Here is a 15,480-nt window from a genome sequence, read left to right as displayed (position 1 = left end):
CATCAGTTGGATGTCAATGTGCTTTTTGTTACATTTTATTACAATAATTATTCCAAATCACAAAAAAAAACATCTGCTCAGCAATGAGTTTAGGTTTTTCCAGGACCGCTCGGTTCCAAACTTCCCGGCAGCCTTGGTCCAAACATGGACAAAAGAGCTGAATTCCAGAGATGAGGAGAGAGTGACTGCCTTTGACATCAAAGCAGCATTTGACCAAATGTGGTGTTGTGATCCCAGGTAGTCACTAAACTGAAATAACCAAATTTACCAAACAACCCCCAAATAAAGAAATGATCAATAAGTTTTCACTTTATATAACTTTTATTTTAACACGAATTGGAAACAACATAAATTTAATAAAAGTAACAGACAAATTGCGGCTAGTACAAACTATAAATTACATATGGAATTGCTGATATAATAGAGGCGACCTCACTGATTTAGTAAGCAGTCCACTCCACCGTGAGGGCCTCACAGTTATTCCAAGAAGAATTCCAGTCCCTTTCCTTCAAGGACGTAACTGATTTTCCACAGGCAACAGCTTCCACGCAAATGGGGTTCCCACTGTACAATCTTCCTTTTATGATGCACTTCTTGCCAGATTATTCTTGAGCGTTACCATTAGCTGGATCGGGCATATAAATACTGTGACTATAAAACCGGGTCAGAGACTGGGAATTCTGTGAATAATAACTCAACTCCTGACTCCCCAAGTCTGTCCACCACGAACGGTACATTTCAAACCCATGACCTCCAACACCTAGAAGGACAAGGAGAGCAAATGCATAAGAACAACACCATCAGCAAGTTCCCCTCCAAATCACACGTCGTCCTGATTTGGAAATATCTATTCCTTTACTGTCGCTGGGTCAAAATCCTGGACTTGCAGCACATGGAGTGCAACATTTCAAGAAGGCTACTCACCACCACCTTCTTAAGAGCAATTAGGGATGAGTAATAAATGCTGGTCTCGCCAGCAACATCCTATGAATGAAGAAGAACAAAATGGTGGTAAGGCTATTGGGCTAGGGGTTATTTAGAGGAGGAAAGGAGCATGATACCATCAGAGCTTTTGATCTCAGGGACCTCAATGGGAAAAGTTTGTGGCCTCAGTTAGGTAAGTCATGGAAGAGGATTAGAGGCTTGGGAGGGGGAGATCAGGAGACTCAGAATATCAGAGACTTGTGGAATGGGAGGTTGGTGCCTTAACTGCGGAGATAGATCAGAAGCCTCAGGACAGAGGGTGAGTTGGAGACCTGGAAAGAGGATTGGAGATCTGGATGGGGAAGTTGGGATCTTGGGAAGGGCCTGAGAGCATGAAGAATGATGAGGGAGGTTGGGTTCCTGGGAAGCAGATCAGATGCCTGGTAACATTGGTCCTCTGGGAATGAGGTTGGACGCTTGTGCACTGTCACAGACCTTGGGAGTGTTCAGGGATCAGCGGCGTGGAGGGGAAAGTGAGAGGCATGTGAGGGCATTGAAAGCCTTGCAAGAGGGAATTTGGAGGCCCCAGGGCTTATGAGGGTGTCAGAAACCTCAAAGAGGATTTGAGCCCTTACAGAGAGGTTGGAGATCTGGGGAAGGGCATTGGAGCCCTGGGGGATCTAGGGATTGGGAGGTTGGAGATATTGTTGGGAAGGTTGAGTGGGGTTGCTCAAGTGGATGTGCTGGACACAGGATATAGGTGTAAATGCAAGCAGTTCCTGGATTCACATAAGGACAAGACCTAATGACAATGAAGCTCACATTTAGCTGCCTCAGTTAAGCCTGCAAGTGAAGGGGGGGGGAGACAGGTTTGGACTGGAAACCTACTTTTTAAGATTTTAATCCCTGCCGAAACCAAACCTACTATTTTGTTTTTTAGTTTACCCGCAACAGGTGGGCAAAATAATGACAGATTGAGTCCAATCTGGGGTGGCTTACATCATCCACTTTAGAACTGAAAAAGGCAAATTGGAAATATATTTTTTGTTGCAACAGACTACGAGCTATGCAGCTGCAAAAGGATTTGGACATAAATGTGCACAAATCACTAAAATTAATCAAGAAGGCTAAGGAAATGTTGTTTTAATCTAAAGCGGTTCGGGATTGAAAAGTGAGGAGCGATGCTTGAGTTGTACAAACCTGTTGCACTGTTAAAATTGAAGCAAAGGGAAAGATAAAAATTAAAATTAAATAGTCTGTACAGCAATGTACATAGAAAAAACATAGAAAAATACAGCACAGAACAGGCCCTTCGGCCCACGATGTTGTGCCGAACCTTTGTCCTAGATTAATCATCGATTAACATTGAATTTACAGTGCAGAAGGAGGCCATTCGGCCCTTTGAGTCTGCACCGGCTCTTGGAAAGAGCACCCTACCCAAACTCAACACTTCCACCCAACACCAAGGGCAATTTGGACATTAAGGGCAATTTATCATTGGCCAATTCACCTAACCCGCACATCTTTGGACTGTGGGAGGAAACCGGAGCACCCGGAGGAAACCCACGCAGACACGGGGAGGACATGCAGACTCCACACAGACAGTGACCCAAACCGGAATCGAACCTGGGACCCTGGAGCTGTGAAGCAATTGTGCTATTCACAATGCTACCGTGCTGCCCTTGAGAACAAATAAATCTACACTATCATTTTACTGTAATCCATATACCTATCCAATAGCTGCTTGAAGGTCCCTAATGTTTCCGACTCAACTACTTCCACAGGCAGTGCATTCCATGCCCCCACTACTCTCTGGGTAAAGAACCTACCTCTGATATCCCTCCTATATCTTCCACCTTTCACCTTAAATTTATGTCCCCTTGTAATGGTTTGTTCCACCCGGGGAAAAAGTCTCTGACTATCTACTCTATCTATTCCCCTGATCATCTTATAAACCTCTATCAAGTCGCCCCTCATCCTTCTCCGTTCTAATGAGAAAAGGCCTAGCACCCTCAACCTTTCCTCGTAAGACCTACTCTCCATTCCAGGCAACATCCTGGTAAATCTTCTTTGCACCTTTTCCAAAGCTTCCACATCCTTCCTAAAATGAGGCGACCAGAACTGTACACAGTACTCCAAATGTGGCCTTACCAAAGTTTTGTACAGCTGCATCATAACCTCACGGCTCTTAGATTCAATCCCTCTGTTAATGAACGCGAGCACACCATAGGCCTTCTTCACAGCTCTATCCACTTGAGTGGCAACTTTCAAAGATGTACGAACATAGACCCCAAGATCTCTCTGCTCCTCCACATTGCCAAGAACTCTACCGTTAACCCTGTATTCCGCATTCATATTTGTCCTTCCAAAATGGACAACCTCACACTTTTCAGGGTTAAACTCCATCTGCCACTTCTCAGCCCAGCTCTGCATCCTATCTATGTCTCTTTGCAGCCCTCCTTACTATCCACAACTCCACCAATCTTCGTATCGTCTGCAAATTTACTGACCCACCCTTCAACTCCCTCATCCAAGTCATTAATGAAAATCACAAACAGCAGAGGACCCAGAACTGATCCCTGCGGTACGCCACTGGTAACTGGGATCCAGGCTGAATATTTGCCATCCACCACCACTCTCTGACTTCTATCGGTTAGCCAGTTCGTTATCCAACTGGCCAAATTTCCCACTATCTCATGCCTCCTTACTTTCTGCATAAGCCTACCACGGGGAACTTTATCAAATGCCTTACTAAAATCCATGTACACTACATCCACTGCTTTACCTTCATCCACATGCTTGGTCACCTCCTCAAAGAATTCAATAAGATTTGTAAGGCAAGAACTACCCCTCACAAATCCGTGCTGACTATCCCTAATCAAGCAGTGTCTTTCCAGATGCTCAGAAATCCTATCCTTCAGTACCCTTTCCATTACTTTGCCTACCACCGAAGTAAGACTAACTGGCCTGTAATTCCCAGGGTTATCCCTAGTCCCTTTTTTGAACAGGGGCACGACATTCGCCACTCTCCAATCCCCTGGTACCACCCCTGTTGACAGTGAGGACGAAAAGATCATTGCCAACGGCTCTGCAATTTCATCTCTTGCTTCCCATAGAATCCTTGGATATATCCCGTCAGGCCCGGGGGACTTGTCTATCCTCAAGTTTTTCAAAATGCCCAACACATCTTCCTTCCTAACAAGTATTTCCTCGAGCTTACCAATCTGTTTCACACTGTCCTCTCCAACAATATCGCCCCTCTCATTTGTAAATACAGAAGAAAAGTACTCGTTCAAGACCTCTCCTATCTCTTCAGACTCAATACACAATCTCCCGCTACTGTCCTTGATCGGACCTACCCTCGCTCTAGTCATTCTCATATTTCTCACATATGTGTAAAAGGCCTTGGGGTTTTCCTTGATCCTACCCGCCAAAGATTGTTCATGCCCTCTCTTAGCTCTCCTAATCCCTTTCTTCAGTTCCCTCCTGGCTATCTTGTATCCCTCCAATGCCCTGTCTGAACCTTGTTTCCTCAGCCTTACATAAGTCACCTTTTTCCTCTTAACAAGACATTCAACCTCTCTTGTCAACCTTGGTTCCCTCACTCGACCATCTCTTCCCTGCCTGACAGGGACATACATATCAAGGACACGTAGCACCTGTTCCTTGAACAAGTTCCACATTTCACTTGTGTCCTTCCCTGCCAGCCTATGTTCCCAACTTATGCACTTCAATTCTTGTCTGACAACATCGTATTTACCCTTCCCCCAATTGTAAACCTTGCCCTGTTGCACGTACCTATCCCTCTCCATTACTAAAGTGAAAGTCACAGAATTGTGGTCACTATCTCCAAAATGCTCCCCCACTAACAAATCTATCACTTGCCCTGGTTCATTACCCAGTACTAAATCCAATATTGCCCCTCCTCTGGTCGGACAATCTACATACTGTGTTAGAAAAGCTTCCTGGACACACTGCACAAACACCACCCCATCCAAACTATTTGATCTGAAGAGTTTCCACTCAATATTTGGGAATGGCATTCGGTGGCAAGTACATGGCATTTGAAAGAAAATGAGGGGCGTACAGGCAATACTATTGTAAACAGGGACCAGATGCACTAGGGATAACGAAACGTGACTGCATAAGGATCAAGATTGGAGTTATATGATGCAGGATAATGTGTTTAGAAAGGAGTCACTATCTTGAATCACACCCACACACATTCTGAATCACCCATCATGAACGCTGTACAGCCAACAGATCTAACCAGCTGAAAAATAATAAGAACTAAAAAAGCAAGCATTTACTCAGTTCATAAATTTTCAAACTGGGATTAACTAGGATTCCCGGACATTAAGGAATCCACAAGAGGTTTTTGATGGGTCCTTGACATCAATAAATATCTCCATTTTTCTATATTTGTTGACTTACTAGTTGTTGTGGTGACACAAGGGTCAGTCGCCAGAGGACACAGATTTAAGATGATTGAAAGGACATCCAGACGTGATGTGAGGAAATGTTTTTGCGCAGCGAGTTTTTGCAATCTGAAATGCACTATCTAAATGGGTAGTGTTCAGTCGTAACGTTTAAAGGAGACTGGATAAATCCTTCAAGGAAATAAATTTACAGGACTCTGAAGGAAGAGCAGAGGAGCAGTATTAGTTCCAAAGAGCCAGCACAGACATGATGAGTTGAATGGCTTCCTTCTGCGCTGTAGTATTCTATGATGGGGAAGGAAGAATGCGCGGTGGAGTAGCTGTACAAATTAGAGTTAACACAATGGCAGTGGGGAAAAAGGCACAACTAATGTTTCAGCAATAGCAAACTGAGAGGCATAGTCAAAACAGAGGAGTACTGCACCAAGATACAGGAAGGCAATAATAACCTTGCATAATGGGCATGTAATTAGTAAGTGGATTCCTGTGTGAATAAATATGTATAGATGATCTGGAGCAATTTGGTAGGAGGAATAAGGACATCACATAGTCCTTTTAATTAACTTTACATTGGGGTTGGAAAGGGCTGCAGTGCAGATTCAATAAAATGATACCAGGATTTAAGAGGTTAAATTATGAAAAAAAGTATATAAACTAATCTTAATTCATGATAATCTTTATTGTGACAAGTAGGCTTACATTAACACTGCAACACTGTGAAAATCTCCTACTCGCCACATTCCGGCGCCTGTTCGGGTACACTGAGGGAAAATTTAGAATGTCCAGTTCACCTAACAGCACGTCTTTTGGGACTTGTGCGAGGAAACCGGAGCACCCGGTGGAAACCCACGCAGGCACAGGGAGAATGTGCAGACTCCGCACAGAGAGTGAGCCAAGCCGGGAATCGAACCAGGGACCCTGGTTCTGTGAAGCAACAGTGCTAACCACTGTGCTACTGTGCTGCCCATGGTCTTTTATATTTCCTTGAGTTTAGAGTGCTCATTCGAAGGGTTGGAGCAGACCCAATGATCCGAATGGCCTCCTTCTGCGCTGTAGGGATTCTATGACTCTAGAGGGATGAGTAATCATCAAATCAAGGTGTTTATAATGATATAAGATTTGATAGGGTCCAATACAAAATAGCTCTTTCCCATGGTTGGGGGTTTATTGACTGAGTGGAAATGATCCTAAAATTAAAGAGGAATCATTTGGGAGTCAATCAGGAAAATAATTGTTCACACAAAGTGTTGTGGAACTCTGGAATTTGCTCCCCAAAAGGCTATGGATGTTGAATCAACTGAAATTTGGGATGACTGAGGTCAATAGTAAATTTAGAAAACAAAGATGGGCAAATCAAGTTGAGGTAGACATCAGCCATTGTCTCAAGACGCTGAATGTTCTCATGTTCTTATCTTTTTATGTTCAATAATACCAATTGTACTTTTATAGCACCTTCAACAGAATTAAATGTCGCAAAGTCATATGTAAATATTAGGCCAGGCGAGCAAATGTTCATTCATTCAAAGAGGTAGATTTTAAGGAGCGTCTTAAAGGAGGAAAGGAAGGTAGAGATTTACAGAGGGAATTCCAAAGCTTGGAGACAGTGACTACAGTCACAACTGCTAATGACAGAGCATTTAAAATCAGGAATGCTCAATAGACCAAATTCCCATGATTATGAACTAGTAAGTGACTAATGTTAAATATTTTGTTGTATTATGATTTTATGTACACTGCTGTTTTGTATTGATTAAAACAATTTTGACATTGTTTCAAATGTCTTCTCTTCAAACTTTTAAATATATCAGAAAGGGAGTGGATTCGGAAGCATGTCCAAGCAGAAAAATAATAGCTTTCAAAACCAAGTGTCATAGATCTTTTATTATTCCTTTTACACCAAGAAAATGTAATTCTTGCCTTGTATTAATGCAAACATACATTTCCATACAATCTCTACAGTGCAGAGGGACACTATTCGGCCCATCGAATCAGCACAAGTCCTCTGAAAGAGCACTCTACTTGGACCCACCCCCCCCCCCCCCCCCCCCCCCCCATCCTAGCCCCACATATTGATCAAGGCCATTCAACAAAACCTACACATCTTTGGACACTAAGAGGCAATTTAGCGTGGCCAATCCACCTAAACTGCACATCTTTAGACTACAGGAGGAAACCAGAGCACCCAGAGGAAACCCTGGCGCTGTGAGGCAGCAGTGCTAACCCCTGTGCCACCATGCCCCCCCATACAACACTGTTGAATGATAATATCATTACACCACTGTTTTCAAAAACAATTTTCATCTTATCTTGTTCAACTTGATATGTATGATACATAGACCATTACACCGTGATGGCCATAAATTATGTTGAGTGATATCATATTTGGGCAGCACGGTAGCACAAGCAGCTAGCACTGTGGCTTCAGAGCGCCAGGTTCCCAGGTTCGATTCCCTGCTGGGTCACTGTCTGTGTGGAGTCAGCACGTTCTCTCCGTGTCTGTGTGGGTTTCCTCCGGGTGCTCCGGTTTCCTCCCACAGTCCAAAGACGTGCAGGTTAGGTGGATTGGCCATGCTAAATTGCCCTTAGTGTCCAAAAAAAAAGGTTAGGAGGGGTTATTGGGTTACGGGGATAGGGTGGAAGTGAGGGCTTAAGTGGGTCGGTGCAGACTCGATGGGCCGAATGGCCCCCTCCTGCACTGTATGTTCTATGTTCTATTAGTGGAGAACACCTCTCATGTTTGCATGAAATTGCTCTGTGGGATATAAGCCTGTTTAAGAGGAATAGATGAATGCTTCCATTAAAATGGCAAATTCATTTTATTGAAATGGATTAAGTATTTTTACACTAAAGTAATTTCTAGCTCTGACGGCGATATTTCCCAATTAGAGAAAGAGTGAGGGAGAAATCACAACCTGGTAATGTCAGGAATTATGAACTTTGCAACTGCTGTTAAATATCAATTAAATTTGCATCGTATAAATATGGTGTGATAAATGTAGGAAATTATTCTAATTTGTTGCAGTAATGGGCGGCACAATGGCATAGTGGTTAGCACTGCTGCCTCACAGCATCAGGGACTCGGGTACAATTCTGACCTTGGGTACTGTGTGGAGTTTGCACGTTCTCCCTGTGTCTGCGTGAGTTTCCTCTGGGTGCTCCGGTTTCCTCTCACAGTCCAAAGATGTGCATGTGGATTGGCCATGCTAAATTGCTCCTTAGTGCCCATGATGTTAGGTGAGGTTACGGGGTTAGAGGGCTAGGGTGGGGGAATGGGCTTAGATAGGCTGCACTTTTGGAGCGTTGGTGCAGACTTCATGAGCCGAATGATCTCCTTCTGCACTGTAGGGAATCTATGATTCTAATGTAACTAAAAACCCTGGTTTAAGGTACATACAGGCATTATGAATTCTAAAGCTGTGGTTAAAGGGTCGTAAACATGATTTTAACCTTTTATTTGTTTACAGGAGATGGCTAATGAAACATTGATTTGATTTTGGAGGACCCCTGGGGTGTAGATAATTGATGAGGGATGGTGCTTAGCCCTGTATAAACAGGTCATGGGATATCTTCATGGTTGGAGACCAAAGATTGCCTTATGATGTAATTAAGGGGGAGACAGGTTTGTCTGTAGTTTGCAGTTTACCATAGGATTTTAGTCTGACAAGACAGGTCTTCAGCTGGCTCCTGAAAGGTTCTCTCCAAGGTATCTTCACAGAGAAAAGCAAGTAAACCTGATTGTTATCTTTATTTATAAGTGGAGTCTGAACTATATTGATTTGTTTAATTGGAATATATATATAGTTGCAATGTAGGGAGTAAGTAAAGTTTTTCTTTTGGTTAAGAACTGCTTTAACTGTTAACTGTAAAGCTGTTACTTTGTTGTTAATGTGATTGATTCTGTGTTTAAATTAAAGTTCATTTTAACATAAAAGATGCTGATTGGTCAGTGTTATCACTCCTGGGGCAAAGTATCCTTTCCTCTGAGTATAACAAATTGCAAATTGTTGGGTTCTCATCCACCGTAACAGTGGTAAACTGGTCTATGTGAGATGCTCACTGTTCGTTCTGAAATGCTCTGTTCTGCTTTGTAACTTTTTGACATTTTGTTACCTGTCCATTTATTGCTGATTTGAAAGACACTTTAGCTATTTTGTTGGTTTGTTTGAGGCATAAAAATTACATCTGAAACAGAAATGCTCTCCTGTGGGTTCAGCAAATATGAATAAATCACTCAAGGAGTAATTATTTTATTTGAATCTCAAAGAGAGGCATATGGGCCATAGAATGAGACAACATCAAGTGTGACAAGGGTAAAAGAGAAATTGGAGCAATTGGGAACAAGTGAAGCCAAGATTACATTTCAAAAACCTATACTGTGTAGGTGGAAGGAAAGACTGAAGAAAGAAACAAGTTCCAAAGTTTTGAAGTCTGGAATAAACTGTTGGAGTCGGAAACTGCAATGAGTTTTGGTTTGAATATCCTGGGGATGTTGGGAGCAGGAAGGGTATGTAGGATGGCACATCTGCAACTAGAAAGGAATAGGATGGGAATGTTTCAAAAAAGCAATAACAGTAGCATCAATAACGTAAAAGAGACAAAAATGATGGAAGTGAACAGAGAGAGTCTGGACACTAGAAATAAGACAGTGATCATGCATCATAGGAGAAGTCTTTATTTATTTATACCCTGTCAAAAGGTGAGAAATGTAGGAAACCAAGGATCTGGGTTCGATTCCGGCCTTGCGTGACTGACTGTGTGGAATTTGCACCCTCTTCCCGTGTCTGCGTGGGTTTCCTCTGGGCGCTCCGGTTTCCTCCCACAGCCCAAAGATATACAGGTTGGTGGGATTGCCCCTTAGTGTCCAAAGATGTGCAGGTTAGATAGGGTTATGGGGTTACAGGGATACTGTTTGGGGAATGGGCCTAGGCAGGGTGCTCTTTCGGAGGGCTGGTGCAGACTCGATGGGCTGAATGGCCTGCTTCTGCACCATAGGGATTCTATGGAAAGAACCTCCACTTCCCACGCAGTAAAGGAACAGCTTTCATGCTATTGATGGACTTGGGCATATTAAAGAGTTAAGGATTATTGAAGAGGAGAATGTTTGACACTGTAATGGTTGTTCATAAGGGGGGGTGGGGGGGGGGGGGGGAAGCATGATAATAAGGTAAGATATTTGTGAAGAAATTCAATGGTTATGTAAATTTTCAGAATATCTAAGTAATACCGTGAAGAAAAATAGCATTTCTGATTTATATGCACTTTAAATGTTATTTTAAGCATATTATTTTGAAAAGACGAGCTGTCATTTTACTGTACATGCTGAGAAATCACCACACTGGCTGACTTCTATTTCAGATCTATAGTTTAAAATAAATATGGTAGAGTGCCTTACAATAATTTGGTCATTAGGGACAAAACCTTGACTTTTTCTTCTCCCTCTTTGGAGAAGATTTAAAAGGGAACCGTGTACTTCTCTAAACAGAATTGTAGAACAATCTATTTGCAGAAGTTACTGAATTGCTGACAAAGGTTTTTGTTTTGTTTTTGTATAATGTACTACTTATTACATTATTGAAAGTGTGCTTTCATTTACCTCTCTTGACTGAGAGTAGACCTTTCAGAAGATAATAATAATAATCTTTATTAGTGTCACAAGTAGGCTTACATTAACACTGCAATGAAGTTACTTTGAAAAGTCCCTAGTTGTCACATTCCGGAACCTGTTCCGGTACACAGAGGGAGAATTCAGAATGTCCAATTTACCTAACAGGCACGTCTTTCGGGACTTGTGGGAGGGAACCGGAGCACCCGTAGGAAACCCACCGCAGACACGGGAGAACATGCAAACTCCGCACAGACAGTGACCCAAGCTGGGAATCAAACCCGGGTCCCTGGCGCTGAGAAGCAACAGTGCTAACTGCTGTGCTACTTTGTGCATGTAGAATGATGCATCCAGCCCTCTGTGGCAACTGTACTAAGATGACAAAATCTTGTTATTAAGGGGTAAGCGCAAAAGAATGGTGTGAATTGAGCAACTCTACCAAATATCCAGCATAAGTACAATGGGCTGAATGGCCCCCATTAGCGCTGTACCATTCTATGATTCTATGAACACCAAGTAGTACACAATGGCAGATCAGGGGAAACATGATGGTATTGATAGCCACACTGAACTCTTGCTTTAAGGATGAAACAGATTTGAATCAATATTATTCCCAGCAAATTTGCGCAACAGGACTCCAAAACCTTCAAAAACAAGGGTAAGAATTGTACCCACTCCTGTCCTGCAACGGAAGCATGTCGCAGTCTAGGACATTCGCAACCCACAGAGTTCTTCCCATTTACTTTAATAGATGCACAATCATGAGGTGGGAGTAGGCAAATATTATTCACTCTTGGAATGCTCCGGGAATGGGTCCAAGGTTATAATGATCAAATATTAGATGCCCTCCTCAAACGGATGGCTTCCTGGATAGACCGGTTTTTTTAGGCAGCATCTAGCGGTGCCTTACAGAACTTAGGCAGCATTTGCTACACATCACAAGAAGATCTGGGATTCAATTGCTGAACAGTATTGAGTTAGAGTGGTAAAAGAGGTGATTTAATTAGTCTCAGCCCCTTCTGCTCCCTCCCCCATTTGTGATTCAGTGACTCCTGCCGGAGTACACATGGGCAGCAAGAATCGCATCAGGTTCAGACATCCCGGGCTACTCTCTCCCCCCTCCCGCCCCACCACTGAATCGCCTGTGACTCACTGCACAAATTCCCTCGAGAAGAAATGCCCACTTGGACAAGGCACTAGAGGGCTTCAGTCATTATAAACCCACATGGGGACCTGCAAAGCCTTGAGGAAGAGCAGGGGCAAAAAATAGAAGAGGTGTGTGGAACATTATCAACCAGATTCCACCCTAGTTGGAATAATGAATACTTTATTGGAATAAATGTGGTGCCTGGGGGGGGGGGGGGGGGGGTCATTAAAAATATTCTGTTTACAAACCGGATTGCCAGCTTGACAATGCTCAAAGGAACCTGCAGTCATGAAAAATAGAAACAAAATATGAAACCATTGGGGCATCATCACGACATCTAAATGACTTGAATGTTTAATTACCGAGTGGCGCAAGTCCCTTCCACGTTTTGCTTCGTCTGGCGGAGCGAGGCTGAGGGAGGAGAATGTGGTCGGGTATAAACCCATGCACAGGGCAGGAAGTACTTTTTTTTTGTTGAAAGTCTTTTTGATCCGTTAACCTCTTTGCAAAGACATAACCACGAGTGAAAGGTGGAGCGCAACAAACATTTTTTTAAAAGCATCCTGCCATCAGTTCCCAACGTGGAGGCGAAGCCAGGGTATTTGTCAGAGATTTGTGTCAATTGTGTCAAAAGCAATTTACACCCCCCCCCCCCCCCTTTCCCCAAACCACCACCACATGGAAGAACATCTGGCTTGTTTAGGGCTGGTGATGGGTTTAAAATTCCCCTCCAAGTGACAAATCTGCCTCTTGTATGGCGGGTTTTTGTTCATGAAGGAGTCCACAGTCGGCCGTGTTATTCTGCTGCAATCCCATGGATAGATGCCACTGGGATTGAGCAGGGCTGGGTGGGCAGCCAATCTCCCACACTGTTCTCAATGCAGCCCATTGGGGGTGAAGGCAGTAATCTTCTCCACAGACAAGCCCGCGTCTCCATCCACCTCGTCGAGCGAGTCGGCGGCCAGTTCGTGGCTGGGGGAGATCTGGGACATCCTGTCGAAGACCTGGTTGCTGTCCAGGCAGCCGCCCACCGCGTTGGGGATCATGTTGACATAGGCGGTGACCATCTCCTTGTGGAGGGCCGTGTCCTGGTTGTAGGAGACCAGCTCGTTGCTGATGTTGACCGTCTCCACCTGGTTGCCGGGGCACGCGTTGTGGCAGCCCAGCAGGCTGGAGAAAGCCTTGCGGAAGTCGGCGTTGAAGGCGTACACCACCGGGTTGAGGGTGGAGTTGGCCCAGCCGAACCAGACGAAGATGTCGAAGGTGGTCTCGCTGACACAGGGCAGGCTGGAGGCGGCCGCCGGCGAGCTGCGGTCGCAGAAGGGCACCAGGCAGTTGAGGATGAAGAAGGGCAGCCAGCAGCACACGAACACCCCCATGATGATGGACAGAGTCTTGAGCACTTTGGTCTCCTTCTTGAAGGAGCTCTTGAGGGTGCTGTGCTGCTGGCAGTCCAGCGGGTTCCTGTGGCAGGTCTGCGCGTGTTCTGCTGCCCTCTCCAGGGAGGCGATCCTGCGGATCTGGATCTGGGCGATGCGGTAGATGCGGGTGTAGGTGACCAGCATGATGGCCACGGGGATGTAGAAGCTGATCAGGGAGGAGGAGATGGCATACGTCCTATTCAGGCTGGAGTCACAGTTGGCACCAGCACCTCTGCCCTGTGCCCCCTCCTCCGGCTCGCTGCTGTGCCAGTCCAGCTGCACAGGGATGAAGGAGATGAGGATGGACAGAGCCCAGGTCACCCCGATCATGAGCAGGGCCAGGCGCCGGGTCATCTTGCGCTCGTATCGGAAGGGGCTGCCGATGGCCCAGTAGCGGTCCACGCTGATCACACACAGGTTCAGGATGGACGCGGTGGAGCACATGATGTCGAAAGCCACCCAGACTTTGCAGAAGGGGCCGAAGGGCCAGTAGGCGGCCACCTCGGCCACCGCCTTCCAGGGCATGACCAGGATGGCGACCAGCAGGTCGGAGAGGGCCAGCGACACGATGAAGATGTTGGTGACTTTGCCCCGGAGGTGGCGGAAGCGGAAGACAGCGGCGCAGACCAGGGCATTGCCCAGGAGGGTGAAGAGGATGAGGAGGGAGAGTAAGGAGCCGGTCAACACGCGGGTCAGCAGCTCCCTCCTGGCACTAGCTGCCCCCTCGGAGAGGGTCCTGTTGGGCATCGTCGCTGCCAGGCAGCAGGGTGTTAGATCCCAGTGGGCATGTGTCCAGAGAGCATCTTGTCCAGAACGCGGGAGGCTGCCTGCCCCCCCCCCCCCCTGCTGCTGCCCACACCCCTCACTCTCTGCTCTCGCTGCTGGCACCTCTCACCATCCGCCGGCATCGCATTCCCGCTGCCCTCATCCTGGCAATGCCCCCCGCGCCCGAGCCTGCTTCCTGCACAGCGGCGGGCGGCGGAGTGAGCTGCTCAGCCCGCACACCCACACCAACCATGCCCCGTGCCCACACAGCCCGGCTCCCTCCCTCCCCCCAGGGGCAGGGTGCTGCCCGGCTCCGGCAGCGCTCTCTCCGAGGCTAAGGGCGCAGCTCTCCGCCTGCAGATGTGACATTCTCCCAAAGCCGAAGCACACACAGTAAATCCCTCAATTCCCACATCTCTCAGTCGCTGCTCCAAGGAATAGGAAATGTCCAAACTTGCTGGCAGCCTCTCTGACCTGTCTCGCTGACAATTGCAACGCCCGCAGACTTTTCAATCCGGTAAAACTGCTCCCCTCAAACGATTCAAATCTCTGTGAGGAAAGCTACATTCTCCTCCTCCCTTGCTTCACTGTCAAGGGCTCAATGTGTCTTTCTTGTGCCCAGAGAAACTGTTCGCCTGTCCAAAGACTCTCTCCCTCTGTACATCCGATTCTTTAGCAGTGATTCCTGGACGGGGCAGGGGAATACATCAGGCTGCAGTGAAATCCGGCAATGTGAGAGAATCCCAGCTAGTGAACAGCCCTGTCCTCCCGCGCGATGCGGTAAATAGCTCAGAATCACATCTCACCTCGCATTGTGTGCGGCACTCCTCGCCCACAGCTTAGTGTGTGGGCTGTCACTGCACACAGCGACATGTGTGCACTTCACACGCCCTGGATGCTGCTGTGTGTGTGCAGATTTGGCGCCGTGCAAGGGGTTTGTGCAAAGTTTAATGAGAGCACCATGCAGGAGAAAGGCTCTTAACGTATGTCAGGCAGTGCTTAGTTGAGTTTCCAGTAACACCAACAAAAGGCGTGAAAACGCCCTTGTAGTTACATTTGTGTGTGTGTGCAGATTTGCAAAGCCGTGTTAAACTGTCATCAGTGTGTGAAGGCCTGCCCCCCTCCACCAATACAGAGAGTGCAAGCTGAGCGTCCTATGTTGCTGCTCAACTTTCCCTCCTG

At 45.9% G+C, this 15,480-nt stretch overlaps 1 protein-coding gene across 1 annotated transcript; it reads right to left on the bottom strand.

Annotated features, from left to right (window-relative positions):
* Positions 1 to 336: 336 nt before the first annotated feature.
* Positions 337 to 14,363, bottom strand: drd5a (dopamine receptor D5a). Its single transcript, XM_072495981.1, has 2 exons — positions 12,475 to 14,363; positions 337 to 760 (listed from the first exon to the last, which is right to left on the bottom strand). The coding sequence occupies exon 1, from the start codon at positions 14,278 to 14,280 to the stop codon at positions 12,988 to 12,990; it is 1,293 nt and encodes a 430-aa protein (XP_072352082.1). The 5' UTR covers positions 14,281 to 14,363; the 3' UTR covers positions 337 to 760; positions 12,475 to 12,987.
* Positions 14,364 to 15,480: the final 1,117 nt, after the last annotated feature.

The sequence above is a fragment of the Scyliorhinus torazame genome, chromosome 3 (assembly GCF_047496885.1).
Source record: "Scyliorhinus torazame isolate Kashiwa2021f chromosome 3, sScyTor2.1, whole genome shotgun sequence".
Lineage (NCBI taxonomy): Eukaryota > Metazoa > Chordata > Chondrichthyes > Carcharhiniformes > Scyliorhinidae > Scyliorhinus > Scyliorhinus torazame.
The sequence above is the reverse complement of the archived record's forward strand: the minus strand, read 5'-3'. Positions and strand labels throughout refer to the sequence as shown.

Bases quoted from the DNA above. Each gene is read 5' to 3' on its own strand.
- drd5a (XM_072495981.1), bottom strand. From the start codon at position 14,280: ATGCCCAACAGGACCCTCTCCGAGGGGGCAGCTAGTGCCAGGAGGGAG.